Source organism: Psittacula echo (assembly GCF_963264785.1).
Source record: "Psittacula echo genome assembly, chromosome: 7".
Lineage (NCBI taxonomy): Eukaryota > Metazoa > Chordata > Aves > Psittaciformes > Psittacidae > Psittacula > Psittacula echo.
In genome coordinates this window covers 10922584-10942757 of record NC_137740.1, presented here as the reverse complement: position 1 = coordinate 10942757, position 20174 = coordinate 10922584, and the positions used below count along the sequence as shown (strand labels likewise).

The following is a 20174-nucleotide window of genomic DNA, read 5'->3' as shown; positions in this document are numbered from 1 at the left end:
AAAGGTTAACAAGACCCATACCAAATTGCAAGAGGAAAGGAGGGTCAGGGTTAGGCTCGCCTTGCATTTAATGAAAATAGCAAAATGTTGGCTTATAAGCAAGTAATAATGCTTGGAATGTCTCTGGACCGGTTAAGAACTTTCTTCTAGTTAAAATACTCAGAGATGCATAGGTAACCTTTTCCCTTTCTACTTTCTCCTTCTACTTCTGTTTTCGTATGCAGATTGAAGTATTTTTAGGGTAAGGAAACATCGAATATTGTTCAGAGAATTTGTGAACTGTAATAAACAATAGTTAATACAATTTATAGGGTTAATAGCCTTGTAGCTCAGTATTGAGCCCAATACCGTCTGTTTGGCTAAAGTGTATCTTCCAGGAAATAGTTTTTTCTTCATTTGAACTGTTTCTGCCAACACTTGAATTGACTAGTTTGAATTTCTTTGGCACAAAGCCCTGGTTAAAGCCAGCTTTTCTTCTTTCATATTTAGCTGTTCTTCTTTAGGAGGTGCTCAAATGCTGTCGTAGTGACTTCTTGGGCGAGGTCACCCAACTGAAGTCTTCATGTTGCCTCCTCCCTTTCCCCCTGTATTGTATTGTATTTTAGTGACTACCAGAACTTCATCTCTTTGTTCTATAGTTTCTCAGGGATTCCAAGATCTGAAGTTTTTGTGTGTATATCCAGAGAGCTCTCCTCAATCAGTAGAGAGTAAGATTGTATTTGTATATTTTTTTCATCATACAACATGGATTGAAGAAATAAGGAATTCTGTTTTTAGCCTCTCTGTTTAAGCTTTGCCTTATTGCCAACACACATGGTTCATAGAAATGGCTAAAGAGGCCTAAGTGATGTTCCCCCATCCCAGATGAGACATCCAGGGAAACTGAAAGTTATCCAATTTTGAAGGTGTAAAGAGAATAATGTTCTATTCCTAACTTGGGGCTAGGCTTTCACTCCAAGCCATTCCCTCCTTTGGGTACATTTGTGTAAACCTGACCTATGGGTTTTTAATGGGTCTCAGCTGTGCTTGCTCTCCAGCCACTTAACCCTTTCTCTTTTGGTTCCTTATCTTTGCAAATACAGCAGAGAAAACGGGTATGTAAACTCGGTTCAATTTGGCAAACGTGGGCAAGCAGTTAAAAAACTGAGTTTGGGACAGTTCATGTGTTGTGATTTAAATATACTGAATTTCCATAGCCAGCGCCAGATATCGCTGTGGTATAGTGTATTTTGGGAACTGTCTTCAGCAAACGGGTATGACCAGAGAGGATGGAGCTGTGTTTTCTCATTGTACTGGTGTTTTATATTGAGCAAGATCTTAAAGTCTTACATTATAATTTGTATTAAAATACCCAGGGCTTCTTTATTTCTTACCTAGTAATATATATTATATTAGAAGACTCAGGACTTTCATATTGTGAGAAAGATTTTCTGGTAATATAAACATAATGATTATGTGGTATTAATGTAGAATTGAGTATTCTGTTTTATTCCAGCAATTACTGAAATAGAGTAACTGGAAACATACTAAAAAAATCCCATGAACTGAGATTTTAAGCTTCTTCAAATCAGGCTGTTAGTTTTTCCATACAATATACACAATGGCAATCAGTTTTTGGATGGGCTATTGTTGAATAATACATGAATGTAAATGGAGATTGTATGGAATCAGTTGGATAATTTTGAGGAATGTTTTAAGTACACTAAAGAGCCTGAATAGCAGTTAATGGTGCTTCAGCTTTATTACTGTTTATTACAGTTGGCAGTTCAGTTGCATTTTTTCCTGCATTGAGTTCTCTGGTTTCCTATAGAACAGCAATAAAAAAGCTTACAAATAAGAACAGTCAGATGCACTATATCCTGTGGCAGGAGAATAGTTTTGCATTGAATTGTAGTTCTTGGCAGTCTGAGCGTGTTTATTGTTGGGCAGCTCCAGAAGATCAGCTGGTGCAGGAAGGACTGGGGCAGACGTCAGCATTCGGAGCTCTGCAAGCAAATAGGCTTTGCATGTGTCTGCGGTAACCCAGCGGGGAGCTTCATGAGACACCTCCAGAGCTGGGCCACTGAGCTCCTGATTCAGCCTCAGCTCAGCCTTCCCTGCTCCTGCCTATTCTCCCACTCCTTACCAAGACAAATATGATTTTAGTTGCCTGTTTGAGAGCTGCTGAAGTAAGCAGATATGTCTCTGCCATCTAGAAAGCAAGTTAGAGGTGCAGTAAATAAATGTACGTAGCTTTAGCACTTAGTTGTGAGATTTTGGTGAGACCCTGGACTGTTTATTGTGTTCAGACACTGGAAGAAGTGGTGGTGGGAAAGTGATTTAAATATCTAGTTGTTCACAGCTCCCATGGTTTGAAGATCTTTCCCTTGCCCATTGCAATTAGTTTTATCATCTTTAGAGGTAGATGTTTGCTACTAGCAATCACAGGTAGGAAAGCAAATGGAGGAATGCATTGTTCTCTTTCTTTGGCTAAGTTCTGAAACTCAAGTGGGGAAAAACCCCATTCTGAACTGCTTCATACCAAAGTATTGCTTTCTTTGCTAGAACAAGTCATGGCCGTGAGGGGAGCTGGTTCAGCAGAGGGCTTATCTGAAACTTGCTTTGCAGACCTTTCTATTGCTGTGTTCACAAAGACTGTTGAATCTCAGGTTTTATTAGTAATCCTGCTCATCTGCTGAATTGTGCCAACACTTTGTAATTTTTACTCCACCCTAAGGAATATGCTCTGGTTTCTTACAGTAATAGCCAATAATTGTAACGAATTTATCTGCTAAGTTAGACACTGGTAGGAGTAAGTGAAGCACTCTGGGGTATTTCAGAGTTTTCTGCTTTTTGTGTGATTTGTAGAGCATGAGTTCCACAAATTTGGGGAATTTGTTGTCTGCTATCTCTAGTGGCCTGTGCAGCATGAGTTAGAGTTTTTATATTGCTTCTAGCATGTTAAAACACTTACTGATGACAAAGTGCCAGTTGTCCCTGTATGCTTCCTTTTTTGCAGGGTCACTTCCGACCTAAATACTGGGAGATTCCTCCTTAGCTGAAAGATGTTCTACAGGACCTGCCTTCAGGTGCTTTTGTCCATCTGACCATGCCTTACAGTTTCTCTTTCTTTCTTTCAGCTGTCGGACAAGCAACAGAAAGAGTTTGATTGTAACATCCAGCACATCTCCAACTCTCCCGCGACCACATTCCCCTCTTCATGGGCACGCAGGTAACTTCCTAGGACTGCTTTACCTGGACATCATTAGGAAAAAATGTCAGTGTTCATTGCAGTGAGTTTGAGTATATTGATACTCTGTGTCAGAGTATGCTCTTTGAAACTTAATCTGACTGTAAGTTTTCGCCTTTTGTAGCTTGTAAGAGGGTCCTTAGTTTCAAAAGAAATGTTTTATGTCCTCATCTGCTCTGTACTTTCTAGTTTGCTGCCAAATCTATCCTCCTTCTGGGGACTCAGTCCTGTAGCATCCTGCAAAAGAACCTGTGATGGAGAATGAAGTAAAGTAAAATTAAATAAATGCATTTAAGTAAATACCTTGTTTTGAGTCTTCTAACACGGTTAACTTCTGCCAGTGATTTCACTGCAGTTCTCACAAGGAGAAACATCCTGCTTGCTTCTGTTTGCCTCCAGCAGTCTATCAGCTGTGCAGTGTGCCATCTTACGGTCTCTACCTGCTACTTAGAGCATCGTGAGATGTTTAGGATGCTTTTCTTTTTTTACTTTACTGCCAGTTCTACCATGGCAGCAACTGGGAAATGCTCATTTCAGAGCAAATGGGCAACTGCTTGTTAGTCATGAAGGAAAAGTGTGTGGAGAAGTTCTTTCTATAGAATAAAGACTGATAGTTCAGCTTACAATAACTACAGATTTTCAGACAGGATCATGCATGCAGATTGAACAGCTTGCCTGAACAGCATGTTCCCTTGTTGTTTTTATTGCTAAAGAAGGTAGGTGATGTGTGGTTACTTTGTTTTTGATATTTCAAAATGCCAGCAAAGATGGTTGGGCTTCAGGTATGGCCCTAACAGGCTCTAGTCAGTAGTGTGAAACAGGTGGAACATTTGTGGCACGTCACCCACAATGGAGCCTGTATGGAAGCACATCACTGTGGCATGTAAGAGAAGTAACTGTTGTTTTCATTGTAATCAGACTTTCCTCCTCCTACGTGGCAGTATGTTCTGTAAAGACTTTCTGGAGACTGAAGCTAAGGAAATGCTGAGAAAGAACAGCAAATTCAGAGTAGCTCAGCTAGAAGGAGCCATCTGCTTCTGTTTGCAGAGCACTGCATCTCGAGAAGTGACATCCAGCCTGTTGGAAGGAAAAAGAAGACCAGAGTTGTTCAGGGATGCCCATGGAAGCCTCAGTCACCCTAAGCTTTCATAAAAACCTGTCGTATTTGCTCAGGATGCTTTAAAGAATGTCCAGTCATGGAAGGCTAAGGAGTGACTTAAATGACATTGTTCTTTTTTGAATGGCCTGTGATTTTCAAATGAAAATGTTAACACAATCTTAGAAGTGGTATATTAAAACCATTTTCATTTTGCTTCAGAATCTCAGATGAAATGCAGGGCTAAAAATTTGCACAGGGAATCCATTTCACTTCAAATTCCCTTGGTTCTGTTCTATGTGATTATGGTAGGGATAGCTTTGTAAAATTTGGTTTCAACAAGGCTATTTCTTGGTAGAGATTCTACTCTGAGTTACACTGTGCTCTTTACTTTGTTCTTAGAGTTGGTATATATGTTGGATTTACCGAATTCTGAATTAGCTGTGAAAGCCTTTAACTGAACTGATGGAGAAGGATGCTCCTCAGAACGTAGAATCATAGAATCATAGAATAGTCAGGGTTGGAAAGGACCTTAAGATCATCTAGTTCCAACACCCCGGCAGGGACACCCCACACTAAACCATGCCACCCAAGGCCTCATCCAACCTGGCCTTGAACACCGCCAAGGATGGAGCACTCACAATCTCCCTGGGCAACCCATTCCAATACCTCACCACCCTCACACGAAAGCCAATCTAAACTTCCCCTGTTTAAGTTTGAACCTGTTACCCCTTGTCCTGTCACTACAGTCCCTGATGAAGAGTCCATCCCCAGCATCCTTGTAGGCCCCCTTCAGATACTGGAAGGCTGCTATGAGGTCTCCACGCAGCCTTCTCTTCTCCAGGCTGAACAGCCCCAACTTTCTCAGCCTGTCTCCATACGGGAGGTGCTCCAGTCCCCTGATCATCCTCGTGGCCTCCTCTGGACTTGTTCCAACAGCTCCATGTCCTTTTTATGTTGAGGACACCAGAACTGCACACAATACTCCGAGTGAGGTCTCACGAGAGCAGAGTAGAGGGGCAGGATCACCTCCTTCGACCTGCTGGTCACGCTCCTCTTGATGCAGCCCAGGATACGGTTGGCTTTCTGGGCTGCGAGCACACACTGCCAGCTCATGTTCATTTTTTCATCAACCAACACCCCCAAGTCCTTCTCTGCAGGGCTGCTCTGAATCTCTTCTCTGCCCAACCTGTAGCTGTGCCTGGGATTGCTCCGACCCAGGTGTAGGACCTTGCACTTGTCATGGTTAAACTTCATCAGGTTGGCATCAGCCCACCTCACAAGCCTGTCGAGGTCCCTCTGGATGGCATTCCTTCCCTCCGGTGTATCAACCGAACCACACAGCTTGGTGTCATCAGCAAACTTGCTGAGGACGCACTCAATCCCACTGTCCATGTCACCAACAAAGATGTTGAACAAGACCGGTCCCAACACCGATCCCTGAGGGACACCACTCGTTACTGGTCTCCAGCCGGACATCGAGCCATTGACCACAACTCTTTGCATGCGGCCATCCAGCCAGTTCTTCATCCACCGAGTGGTCCACCCATCAAATTGATGTCTCTCCAGTTTAGAGACAAGGATGTCGTGTGGGACAGTGTTGAACGCTTTGCTGAAAGAAGTGTCCTTGCTTGGCAGATCCCAATAAGATGTTGACATGATCATTGCTCAGAAAACAAATGTAGTAATGTTCATAGTAGAAACATTTATTGTATTTTGCCTTTTCTTTTGATTTGCTTTTGTTATCTGTCTAGTATCTGAAGGGGGAGCTATTGGAATGCTGAGGATGGACTCTTCATTAGGGACTGTAGTGATAGGACAAGGGGTAATGAGTTAAAACTTAAACAGAGGAAGTTTAGATTGGATATAAGGAAGAAGTTCTTTACTGTGAGGGTGGTGAGGCACTGGAATGGGTTGCCCAGGGAGGTTGTGAATGCTCCATCCCTGGCGGTGTTCAAGGGCAGGTTGGATGAAGCCTTGGGTGACATGGTTTAGTGGGAGGTGTCCCTGCCCATGGCAGGGGGGTTGGAACTGGATGATCTTAAGGTCCTTTCCAACCCGAACCATTCTGTGATTTCTCTGAAAAATCACTCTTACTGGTTTCAATGCTGTCTCGGGCTTTACAAGCTTACAGTGTCAAGTATGGAAGTGTGTTCTAGAAACAAGAGTAACGCCAGTCAGTGCTATCCCATCTTTCCTCAGCAGTAATTGTCGAATATTTCCATTTTTGTGCTGATGTTGCATATGGGATTTAAAACTATTAATTAAAAGCACATCCTTTGTGACTTCCAAGAGTAGCCAGTAGAGCATAGGAAGATAAATTGCATGTAATTTGAGTTCTCTACCAGTTCTATATTTAGGAGTCTTCCCTGGGAAAATTAATTTATTCAAGAGACAAAAGTAGATGAAATTTAGAGTAGAGTCACAAATATTTTCTTAAGAAATACCATATCTGAGATGTGAATCTGAGAACAGGCTGTGATATTTGTTTAGTATTTGAACAGAATCTATCAATCTGTTTGTTCAAGCACATACACTGGTAAGTTACTAAGAAATGCTGGAGCCTTTCCCTGGCTTCTTTTCTCTTGTCTTCTTAATGCCCCTTCTGAGCCTCTGTTACGAATCAAAGAAGCAGCAAGCATGCAGAGAAGTCAAGGAGGCTTTCTAAAATGTTTCCATTCAGAAACCACTCTGAAATCAAGTCCTGTGTGGCACTAGCCTAAGGAGTTATTCTCTTCTATGTAATGTAAAAGTCAGTGGGTGTGATATTGCACAGCTGATTGTCTATCAGGCAAACATACCTCCTAGTGAACAGTAATCCAGGCAGATACTCTCTAAAACAGCATCCAGGAAATTTCATCTCCTATAAAATAGAAAGGAAAAGTGATACTTCAAAGATCTCAACATTTGAGATGAAAGTACATCCAAACAACTGCAACTCTGCCATGAAATTACTTCTGATTCAAGAACACTTAGTGGATTTGAAGTGTGCTAATTCAGTTGTCAAACTGCATGAAATGAGGTTTTCCGAAATGAGCTGGGACCTTGGTATGGAGAGCCACAGCTTGTTGACTTTGTGGGAAAGTCACTCTGCTTATTTAGTCTCCCAAACTTGGAAGTGCCCAGTTTTAGGAATACAGGTTTGAAAATGATCCTTTTATTCTAAATGATATTTCTTTCAAAATCAGAGGAAGAATACGTACGCATATGTATGTTCCTTACATTTGTTTGTTTTTCCTTGAATCCATTTTTTTAAATCCGAAAATTACAGAGAGGTTCCATCATGAGGTTGAATGCTAAGTTACTATTAGATTGCATTTGAAAAGGAGAAGCTTAAAATCAATCAAAGAAGCAACATCATCTTTACAAGAGATGGAAAAAGAGAGATGAAAAAAATAGATGAAATATATAGATGAAAGAGAGAAATATAGAGATGAAAGAGATAGGTTCTCACAGCTGGATAACTGAAGTTCAGGCTATTTTAAAGTTTACTTTCCACGACTGTAAGTAGCCAGGTTGCTTGCTGGCTTCTAGGGGAGATGCTGATTACTGCTGGGACCTTTGTCCTGCTCCTGTCTGTAATAGCAGGTGGAGGGAGCTGCTCACAGGCAGTGCTGTGGTACTGAACTAAATGATTCTGAACTGCAAGTTCAGTTCCACCTTCTGGCAGAAGAATGGCTGTTACAAAGGACTTTATTTATTGATTATTTTTAGATTGGGCAGGTGTTGTCCTAGTTATCAAAGCATCAGCATTTCATGTGTGATCCTCGGATGGTGTGAGAGTGCCATGGCATGCACTGTATATATGGGGCAGGTGGTACACAGGGTGCTTAAAATATTTGGTCATTTTGAGATTTGTGTTGCTAGAAAACAGCTAATTTTGTAGCATGCAGTAAGGTCTTTAGCTGCTTGTATAAATATTCAGCAAATAACATCCTACACAGAAGATCATAACATCTTTGTCTTTCGTATTTGTATTGGGCCATGAGGATGATTCAGGGGGCTGAAGCACCTCCTGTATGAAGACAGGCTGAGAAAGTTGGGGCTGTTCAACCTGGAGATATGAAGATGCGTGGATACCTCAGTGCAGCCTTCCAGTATCTGAAGGGGGCCTACAGGGATGCTGGAGGGGGACTCTTCATCAGGGACTGTAGTGATAGGAAAAGGAGTGATGGGTTTAAACTTAAACGGGAAGTTCAGATTAGATATAAGGAAGAAGTTCTTTACTGTGAGGGTGGTGAGGCGCTGCAATGGGTTGCCCAGAGAGGTGGTAAAGGCTCCATCCCTAGTGGTGTTCAAGGCCAGGTTGGACAGAGCCTTGGGTGACATGGTCTAGTGTGAGGCATCCCTGCCCATGGCAGGTGATTGGAACTGGATGATCTTAAGGTCCTTTCCAACCCAAACCATTCTGTGATACTTTTTATATATTTTTACAAATCTCAGAAGCAGGTTTTGCAAAATGGTTCTAATGTGAGGGTTTGGAATCATTACCTATCTCATGAGTGTCATATTTGCAGATGATAGCTGAGAGTCACCTATTTATTGCCCTTAAGGTTCGGTTTTGTATTTTGAGGGTAGCAGATGTACAGATGCTTTGGCTGCATCCTTCTTCCTGTGTCCGGAAGATGTAGAGGCTCATGCCTGAATTATTAACGTTCATGTAACTGTGTTGATTTACCTAATGGGCAATTATTCTGTGTAACAGCCTCCCTAGAGACAGTCATTTCAGGTTCAGTAGTAGCCAACTATAACCCTTGAGCAACAGGGGAATTTACCTTTGCTAACAGAATAAATAGGGTTTCGATCAGTCTTGCTGAATAAGTCCATTGCACTAAGGCTTCTCTTATTAAAATTCCTTCAACTAGAGCAGATACGGCAGTACTGGGAAATTTTAAGGAAAGTAGTAATTCCCCTTCTCCCTGTTGTTGCTTTAAAAGCTTCACCTAGACTTGAATTGAATAGAAAACTAATTGCTTTTCATTTTAAAACTAGAAGCAACTCACTGGGGATCTAATTTAAATTCCAGTGTCTGAAAGGAAATATGCCATATAAATCTGAAAAAGTAGTTGCTTAAAAATTAGTAGTATCTTCTTACCAAATTGTGCAGGCTCAGAAGGGTGCGAACACCCACATGCTTTATTTCAAAATGTAGAAACTCTCATTACCCAATTTGCTCAGTTTCTCCGAAATCCTATTTTGATCGTAATCTGGAAAGTTTACAGGAGATTGATGAAGATATAAAAAGGCAGTGATAGTTCATTGCTTGTTTATAACAGCATTGGGCAATGGGCTTTTTGTTCAAAAAGATCATCTTGATGCAGTAGTTTGTCGGCAGTAAAGCCTGAAAATGGGAAGGCCAAGGGTCCCACCAAAACCAGCAGTCTTCCTTGCTTTGTTACATCTACATAACCATGGAAAGGCATCGATCCTGCTGCATTTCATCCTGATCTAAAATGTTTCCTCAGCTTTCTGCTAGCAAGTGAATGGTGACCCTAACCCTGGTTGTGTGCTGCTACCAGGACATGTCTGTTTATGCACCACTGAGTTGTTCTCTTTGTGGCTATTGTAGCCTTCATCCATCTTTCTTGTGGGCTTGCAGACTATCAAACCACCTGCTTTCTCTTAATTCAAAAGCAGCATAATGTCTCTGTTTTTGCGCTGTGACCATAAGAATTAAAATGAGTCAAAGCTTAATAAATGAAGCACTAAAAAATTATCAAGTTACTGATTTCTGGTCACTCTCTCCCCTTTCCACTTGGGATGTACTGGGTTAAATGGTACTCAGTTTTGGGTGAAGATTTGCACTGTGTTATATTACATTGTGAACTCCTTGTTAATTCTTAACAGTACAAAAGAAAACCTACCCAAAAGAAAACAAACCTGTTGCTCAAAGCCTTTGTTTTTAATTTAGTTTGCTCTTGATGAAGCAGATTGTGGAGTGGTCTGGAATTCACTTACCTCTCCAGTTCTCTCATCACCCCGTGACACATGTTGGATCAGCCCGGGGCTGCTTTAATCTCAGCCAGCTGCTATTTTTCCCCTCGTAGACTTATAGAGCAGATGGGGTTTGCAGGCCTGTGCTGTGCTGGGGCCATCCTCACACCCCAGAAGGTATCAGCTTGTTCTCCCTCTCCTCCCTGCCTGCCCAGGCATGTGTGCCAGGTGTGCTTGCTCACAGGAAGTGGTGGGGAGATGCTGCTGCAGATTTTTGTGGACCATTTGCATAGATGAAGTGTGAGTGAATGTTACCTTCAACGGAGCACAGTGCTTCTATGCCATTTCTGCTAAGCATAACAGTTAAGGTGTATTAACAACTTGGGTTGAAATTAATGCACCTTAATTCTAAGTTTCAGTACAGTGGTGAATGGGACTGTAATCTCACAAACAGTGCAGGGTTGGGGGCAAGCTGGGTACCTGGTACTTCTTCTGAAGTGGAGACAAATCCTTTGCCTATGACCCATCACTGGAGTTTAACTTTTCAACCTGACTTTTAAAATAAATCAATTTTATATAGGATATAAGTTTGAAAACATTTCTGATGACCACAGTCGCAGTATACCTTATCCAGTATCTAGTTTTCCTGCTCTTATTTTAATGTTAATTTACTGTATGTGCACAAAAAAATTGTTGTTGGCATATATTTGCTCTGTACAGTTTCTCTTTTGTGCTTGTATTAAGGATCTGAAAGAGCAAACCACTTAAGAATATGCCTGATAGAAAGCACACTCGCTGACATAAAGCTTCTAATTCATCCATCAATTTCAAAGGTTTCTGCAGTTAGTCTGTAAATGAGTCTGGCTTTCAGAAGGGCTTTCTGTGAAATGGTTGCTTTTTACTTTGCAATAAAATACATTGCAATATGCCACTTACCAACCATATGCTTACACATCGTATGACAAAGCCCAGAGAAAATTACTCTTCTGCCAAGAGAAAACCAAGTGTTATTTTATCCTTGCTGAATGAATTCACTGGAACTTTCATTTTCGTGGTAGAAGTATTAGTTCAGAAAAGTGGTAGTTAAGGTGAATGCTGATACATTACAGCCTGATCATCTTACCTGTGTCTAGTCCTTCTATTATCATGTGCAGTTCCTTTGGTATGTCTTTTTTTTTTTTCCCTCAGTGAATTTTGCATTCAGCCTTGACATAACATTGTGAACAGATACTTTCTTAGTATTTGTTCATCCTGAAACTGTCATCAATGACATTTCTAACTCAGGTTTTTCATTGAGAAATGCTAGGAAAAGCTTATGTATAGAAATTACTGCAAAATATTAAAAGACTGTATTGTGTTTGAGTGGTAGATTACTCATCTGAAAGTAAGAAAGAAAATGTACCCCTGAGATTATTTTAAAAGGAAGGAAAATACTGATGCAGCCATATCAGAACAGTTCTTTAACAAACTAATGCTCAAATGATCACGGACTCAGAGTTCCATATTTTCAGTTATCTGCCACAGCTTGCAGTTCGTAGTCTTTCTGCACAGTGAAAACTTACTCCGTTTGTTGCAAGTGTGAATTAAATGGGGTTTGGGTGTTTTGTTTTTGTTTCCCACTTTCTCAAACAGGTAGCAGCCCTTTGGACAGTCCCAGGAACTTCTCTCCAAATGCACCTGCTCACTTTTCCTTTGTTCCTGCCCGAAGGTAAGGCAGGATCTATTCTCTTTGGACTGGCAAATAGTCTGTATACTTTTAGTTAGAAATGGCCTATGGGTTGGAAGTTTTTTGATTGTGTTTTACTTTCTCTGTTTCCAGTTTTATTTTATTGTTTTTGATTTAGATCTTGGCAGCACCAAGAATATGTTAAGTGCTTTTCAGACCTAGAAGAGGTAAATTAAGTAGTCAGTATTCCCTAGGGAGGAGACAACCTTGTCCCAAAAGGATGACATGTAGGGCGTGTGAGATGACAAATTGTTTAGTCATAATGACATAACTACGACTGGGATAATCTTATTTTAGTTGTAGTCCTGAGTGATGTTCTTACTGAATAACTGAGGTGTATTCAGAATATACTGATCTTTGCTATGTCAGCACAAAGATGTAAACGTACCTAAATTTAGGCATGCACAACTGTGTGTGCATTCATTTGCTGCCTTCCAACTTGTAGTAACTTTATAGTTTTCCCTACTGTCTTGGGCATTGGTGTCAAGAGTACATTATTGCTCTAGGGAGGAAAATAGCTGGTAATTGAAATTCTAAGTCTGCAAGAGTGTCTAGAAGAGCAGCAGCATTGAGATATCTGAATGTGAAGCTATCATCTATCCTGCAGCGAATGCTAGACAAATGCTGGTCACGCTGTATATCAAACTGATGGAAAGAAAGCTGATACTACAGTGATGAATTTAGTGTAAGGAATAAGATAGAAAGAATAGGGGCAGCTGGGAGAAGCAGACAAATGGTATGTTGAATGTTGTATCCCAGCAGGTGGGGAGAAATGGATAATGATACAGAAAGTTAGGTTTTTGTGGAGAAATAATGAACAGGAAAAAAGAGAAATCCCAAGCGGGTTTGGGCATAGTAGCAGGGTTGTTAGATTCATGTGTGGGGAAAATATTCTGGATTTGCCAAACTCTGCCTCTGCTGGGAAAAAAACCCAATCTGTGTTAAAATGATCTGAGAATGGGAAATGTGTGATCATCCAGAGGGGAAGCAGGTTTTCCGAAAATGACAGATTTAGCTTGAGGAATAGTTAGAAAAATGATAGGTCTCAAGACTTCAAAGGAGAATAAAGAGTTAGGATTTGATGAAATAAGGTACATGCTTTATCTGAACAGCAGGTAAATCCTGGAGCATTTCTCCATTGTGATGATTTGCTAGAAGACCTGGTGTCCTTGAATACGATTTGAAGTAGACTTTGGTCTTCAGGTCTTACATAAGAAAAAACTTGGGAAAAATAAGAAAACTCACGTTTCACATGTGTAAAATGTGACAGACAGGACATGTATTTTCCTGTTGCTTCAGAGGAAAAAATCAGTGGTTTACCTGCTGGAAAAACAATTCAAATGGACTCATGGCATCCTTCTTTGTTTTTAAAGAGGTATCTGAGCTTGGTCTGGGTGTATTTAAATCTCCATTAAAAGCAACTGAGTTATTACCATTTTTCACAGTATCTGGAGTTCTGGACCCTGGGACACAGGAGGAAAGTTGTAGCTGAAACCATTGTCAAAACTTAATGTAATTTTTCAACATCCTGTTTCAAATTGATGTTTCGGTATCTTTGCGTTTTAAAATTTCAAGCAGCCAATAAAAGTTCTAATACTAAACCCCTGAAGGATGCCTTTTCACACTTCCTCACCTTTTAAATCTATTTTTTAAAATAGATAGATGAATAAAGGTTAAGTCTGTTCCATCGGATACTGTGGTTCATTTTACAATATGCATCTTGCTCTCTAAGTCTTCTGTCACTGAAAAGAACAGTTAAGCAGAGCTCCTTTTAGAAGCTTGCTTCTATTTTCTACTTGCATTACACCCTGAATAGCTGTGCCAGCAATACCAATATGTATTTATTAGATTATCACATAGTGGTATCAGAATAACTTCTATATGATGGTATTAAATAATTGCAATGTTGGTGCTCTGTTTCCACAGACAAATGGATATTTCACTGTACACTGATCAGTGTTGGGTGGGTTTAAAGAGGTGGTTCATACCTGATTTCCTCCTATTGCCAACACAGAAATGATTTGTTGATGATTTTCTGCATTTTAGATTTTGTATAATTTCTGTATTTATTATACAGTTTCGACATCATTTGTGAATTTAATTCTTTCATTATAGCCCTGGGATGAGTTGATTCTTGGGACAGAGTAGGAAAAGCATTTGGAAGACTCATTTTATTGTAAAGCCAGTTTCACTACAGTATACTGCAAGATTGTCCATGGTTTGATGGTCACCCTTTCAGTGACTGTGTCATAGCCACAAAGTTAGCATGATCAGGAATCCTCCTGTTTGAATAAAGAAATATGTGTCCATATTCACTAAGACTGGCCTTAGTAGAATAGCAGTAACAGAAGATGAGGTTTCTTTCAGAAATCATGTGTATCTTTTGTTTCTCTCTCTCTCACTATCATTGTACAATTTCTTCCATACAGCCACGGACACAGAGCAGACAGGTAATGTGTATTGTATTGCTGCTGCTTGTGTGTGTGTATGAACTATGCTTCTGTGCAGCTGAGCCCGTGTCCCTAACGAGTTTGTGCTGTAATAACCCCATTTAGGCATTCAGCTTCTACTCTGTGGTAATCAAAACAGGCTTAAAATGATAAACAGGTAGTGCTCTAGAGAAGATGTGTTATTCTTCTAGCACCTTCTTGTTTTGAAATTGATCTACGGTTCATTAAACAGCATTTAGCTGCCATAAAAATACCTCCTTAATTAACTAATTAAAATGCCATTTTAGAGGCCAGATTTGTTGTTCACATGTTTTTATTTTGCTAGCAGAGGAGCATAATAAATAAAATTAAAGACCTAAAAATTCTTTCCAAGTATCTTTTCTTGAAGCAGCGTTGCACAAGGTCTCTCTAAAAATATGTTTATTACCAAAACACTGCAGTAACTTTGAAATGCTTTGCATAAATGAAGGAGGAATTTCCTTGTGGTCTTTTTCCCATTGCCTTTGATTTGGAAGTTTTCTACCCTTATTCCACTTCTTTCTGCTAGACTAGAGCTGATATGCCTTGTCCTGACTGCTTAGCACATTGCTTGCCCAGATTGCATCAGCAGAAAATAGCCCAAGCATGGAGAGGTATCCTCTAATTTTCTAACTGAGAAAAAGTTCTTTTTTCTTTAAACTTTGTCAAAGTGAAAGTTCTGATGTAATTTCGATACACAATTTAGGCAAGTCAGTAAGAAAGGGATTAGGCTTTCCTGTTGCAAAATTTCAGTGACTTGTTTGAGACAGTAACACACTGTCTTGCTTTGGGATTGAGGGTCCCAGTTGACCTAAATGTATGTTTCAAGAAGCTGAATGAAGATCACTGAAGTTTGGCGTTCACTCACTGACCACATCACTCAGCGACTGTACTGCTGATGTTTGTTAGTTTTCAGGGTTAGAGAAAAGAATTTTATTTCTCTTGGAATTGTTTGAGATTGTTCTTTTACATGTAATTGTCTTGCCAAAGAAAACATCACCTGTGGCTAAATGGGGTTTAGATATAACATACGCATGCAGTAGGAATCTGTGTTACAGCTTGATTATCTTCTTTTAAATGCATGAAGCATGAGTCTTTTTAAAAACTCCTTTGACATGACATTCTTTCAGTGATGTAAAACAGTGACTTTATTTCCCTCCTATTCTAAGATAGATGGCAAAGAGGAGTGGTGTCTATCAGTGCCTGAAAGTAAAAGGAACTAGATCTGTAAAAAATAGGAACAGGCATTTATGTCTGGATGTGCACTGGGTTTTTTTCTGAGGATGAGGTTCAATGGGTGTAGATAGTGGGATGAGAAATATTATTGTGAGGATGGTTAACAGTTGAGTTTTTTATAAGCACTAGGCACTACTTCAGACCTGTACCAAACATCCTATTTATAAGGCACTTGCAAATGTACTGTATCCACGTGGACCAAAAAAACCCGCCAGTCTTTCCAAAGCTAGAATGATGAACTGTTCTGATTTATCAGTAACTGGTCATAAAGTGAAGATGATCTGTTGTAATAAAAGAAACAAGCCAATGGAAACAGATGTGAGGAAGAGACTTTCTTAACATCCATCCCATTGTGCCACAGGACACATTTGTCCATTATAGGACACAAAATGTGTGCAAGACTGAAATGAAATCAGAGGCAGAAAAAGATCTGTGAGACTGAACTGGATGTAGTTCAGTTTCCATCCTCACCAAGGCAGGTTTTGAGGGGAGAAAAGGGTTTTGAAGAGGTCGTTACTGATTCTTCTCAAAGCAGTTGTGTAGTTCCTCAGTTTTGACACTGGTAGAACAGGGCCTTTTCTGCAATATCTCTGGGATATTCTGGCTGTTCTCCCTGAGTGTCATGTTTCTTTGGCTACCATAGGGAAATAACTACTAGTGTTATATTGACTGGAGGAGAAAGAGACCCGAGGTGAGGTGTCTTTGATTTCTGTCTCCCTGTATTTCGAGAGGACACCTTGGATCTGTTCAGAACTTCTGAAGTGGATTTAATCCACCAACTGTGTCAGGTTATGTGCTAGGCAGGACGCCTTCTGACTAACTAAACAAATGAATCCACTTGCAGTTGATTCTTGATCTAATTTGACTTTTCCTCCTCAATTTTAAACTTTAATTGTGTTAAGCATGACTGTCTTTTTCAAATAAGTTTGAAATGTTCTGATTTCATTTGTCTGGTTTAGAAACCCCAATTTTTGCACAACCGGTAACATTTACGAAGCATCTACTTAATGCAGGAATCTAATGCCCATTTGCTTTATCCTTTCCAAGGTCACTCACATTTGCTTTTAAAAACTTGCCCTAGCTGGTTTCTCACAAAGGTCATTGTAAATGGGGCACTTGATTTATCTGAATAACTTGAGACTTTAATAAAAATGTGAGGTCAAGAGGTTTGGAGCGGGAAAATGTTAATTTCCCCCAGGATGGAGCCACAGTATATCCCTGACAGGAATTTCCCTTACTTCTTTTCTCCAGAACGGATGGACGCCGCTGGTCCTTGGCCTCCCTTCCTTCATCTGGATATGGAACAAACACTCCCAGTTCAACAGTTTCAGTAAGTGACGCAGACTTTTCCAAGCAATTCAGTTTGTACAGATACACCCTAACAAATCAGCTTCTGAGTCTTTACTAAAATATCTGATCTTCATTTTTTTGCTAACATTATTTAATATACTAATTATTTTTAAAATTATTTTAATTATTGGTTCTGCTGCTTTTTCCTCCATTTCCCAGCTCCTATCATCTTGCACTTTGCCTTTAGCATTGGTGAAATCCCAGTGCAACATTTGGCTCGACTGATCAGCTGAGAGGCACAATGTCTCAGAAGTGGCAGGACACTTAAGAGATAGTACATAATTACTAGTCAGCTCTTAGCTTTTTTTGTAACTGGGAAATGAAATTCTTGTCTGCTTTCAAGTTCTTAGTATGAAAACCACTGCTCTCAGGCTAGCAGAAAGAACAACTGATAATAAACCTCTGTTACTCAGCTCCAAGAATTTGAACCTCCTCATTAAGCTTTTCAGTTCTTACACGTCATTAGAAAGGCTGGCTGCATTTGCTTGAGTTCTCTACTTTCAGAAGACAAGTATGTCATTACTACCAGGAAGGTAGCAGCACCCTGTTAACCCTTATAACTCTCAGATACTTCTTACAATGGATTTTATTCTTTAGTTTGTGTGTACTAGATGTTGTGGTTATCCACATAACATTGCAGAGCCAGGTATAGAAACATTGGAACTGTTAGGGCTGCCTATACAGTCTTAATGAAACACTCTTTTGTGTGTGTGTTATGGTGAGTGTCTTCAGCTGTGTGGTCACATATCACTGCCTCTTTCCATAATATTTCTACAGATCATCTTGCTTTATATTTAGAATATACTCCTAATTGCAATACCTTCGTTAATTAGGACTCAACACAATACATTATGCAAATCTTACAATGAATGCGGTATCATTGTTCTTCTTGTGGGGACAATATTCTGTTCTATTAAGTTAATCTGTAAAGTTTCTAGTGCCTCTCAAACACAAATTTATCTTCACAGTTCCTTAGGAGGCAAGTATTAAATTCAGTCCAGATAGCAAGAGAAGAAATTGTGGTCTGAAGTTTCCTGTTAGTATTAATTGGTATGATTAAGATTTGATTTTGCAATGTTACTCGCACCTCTATAGCTTCGTATGTTCAGACACATTTGCACAGACTCTAGCTTGCACAGTTTCCATAATTTGTTTTGTCCTTCAAGACAGTTGGGGTTTTGATGGTTTTGGGTTTGTTTGGGAGATTTTTTTGGTCCTGTTAGAAGGCACCAAAAAAAGCATTCAGTCTCCTGTGGGAGAAGTCTGAAGGCAGTGGAAATCTATAGATTCTGCTTTATTTTTTTCCTTCCTAATGAGGGATGACACTTAAAAAAAAATACATGTTTGTCCTTGTCATACGCATCATGAAGACCAGATATATATCATCAAACCAACACTGAAAAAGCTGGGGAAGACCTTCTTTCAAGTTAGGTAAATACAGAACAGTCAGTTGAATGGGCCAATACACAGTTACATCTCATCTTCTATCCATTTTCTAGATGGAGATAACATGTAAGCTACTATAATATTAGCTTAATTTTTTTTACTGGAGAAGAGTTGGCTAATTCTGCATCTGTAATTAAGACACCAGAGGATGTTCGTATTAGTCTGCTGCAAATATTGAATACAGGGATGTAATTACTTAAAAATCAATACTTCAGAAAGGTTTCACTTTGCTTTCACACTTTTTTATTGAAAGGTTGTATGCCTTAAGATTGCTAGAGAAGCCCTTGGCAGAAGAAAGTCCATTTCTCATCATCTTTATCTTCAGGGCTTTCTTTAATTATACTGTGGAATTACAGACTTTGTGATCTGATTGCCTTTAAGGAAAGTGGAGGGAGGATTTTGTTTGGTCACCCATGAGTTGACTAGCACTGCTTTCCCATGGATTTTGCTGTTGAGAGAGATAAAGTGTTTAATGCTTTTTCTAGACTGTCAGTTTTGATTTTTTTCTAATGCCAGTAACTATGTGCTAACTTCCCTTAATGTGGTAGGTTTAGTTTAAATTTGTTTTGAATAAGATGTGTATTTGTAATGCCAGAACTTGAGTACCTGCTAATGCAGGTTTGTAACACTCTGTCTTTAGTAGTTCCTGCTCTGTTGGCATCAGCAGTGTGCACAGCAGAATAGCTGTGAGCAAAGCGGCTGTCAAATACCCAGCCTCTTCATCTTGGCTTCAGTGTGGATTAGGCCAGTGTAAGCTGATAACACATTCCATATAATCATCACTCTGTGGACAGTGTACTGGAGATGACTTCCCAACATGATCCCTGCACTGAGACCTGCCTGAAGGAAAACTTATGAAGTGGCATCTTCCAGTTCCAGCCACACTTGGGGAGTTCATGCATGTCCCAAAGCCTTCAAGGGAGTTCTTTTCTGTAAAAACCTCTGTTCAGTGCAGAGGGAGCAGATCGGGGATCTGCAGCCAATCCAGTTATATTTTTATGAAAGAATATGGTCTTTAGGTTTGTAAGTTCTCACATTCAGATCTCTGTCTCAATCCTGCCTAGAATTCTTCAGGATCTGCATCAATCTGCTTAGTTTTAATTCATTTCAAGTGTAGCTGTTACCTTGATAAATTTGGATGTACCTGGTTTAGGTGATTTCAGAGTATTTCCTCTTTGCTGTCAGTATTACAAACATGGAGGACTCAATGAAAAGCCTTGTCAGCATTTGGCTTTCATTGCTTGGCCATACTTTCTTAGCTTTCTTTTCCAAAAGCCATCAACAGCAAATAAGTCTAGTGAAGCACGCTATGCAAGTTAAAGCTTGCCGTACATTTTGTATAATGTATAATTGCTTGGTACCAGTACTTCTGGGGCTAGGATACAGCCCTTTCCAGTTTGAGGGAGGGTTATTGTAGCAAAAGGAAACATTTTTCCAGGTTTTTCCTTATTAGATCAATAAGGAGCCTTGGAACTTAGGTTAGGATGATGTTTTTAGTAAGGCCCATTGGTGTTACTCAGTGCTACTCTGGTTATTCAGCACTTTTTTTCCTTCCTTTGCTTTTAGAGGTGATGTTTAATTTGTCCTTACATAATTTATTGTCTCACTTCTGTAAAATGGAAAGGGGCATTGAAAAATCACACAAGAAAAGAATGCATTTGCTAGTTGACCTACAGCTTTTTCCCCCGA

General features: G+C 39.8%; 1 protein-coding gene across 5 annotated transcripts in view; it reads left to right on the top strand.

Moving 5' to 3' along the window:
- The window catches only part of MAST2 (microtubule associated serine/threonine kinase 2), a 192412-nt gene that overhangs the window by 121498 nt on the left and 50740 nt on the right, over positions 1 to 20174 (top strand). For 4 of the 5 annotated variants that reach the window (XM_080623792.1, XM_080623791.1, XM_080623789.1 and 1 more), the window contains 4 exons: positions 3120 to 3211; positions 11892 to 11967; positions 14415 to 14435; positions 16941 to 17019. In XM_080623792.1, the coding sequence (XP_080479918.1) occupies positions 3120 to 3211; positions 11892 to 11967; positions 14415 to 14435; positions 16941 to 17019 (268 nt within the window). The remainder of the gene's footprint in view (positions 1 to 3119; positions 3212 to 11891; positions 11968 to 14414; positions 14436 to 16940; positions 17020 to 20174) is intronic. The other variant, XM_080623790.1, reaches the window with a different exon arrangement.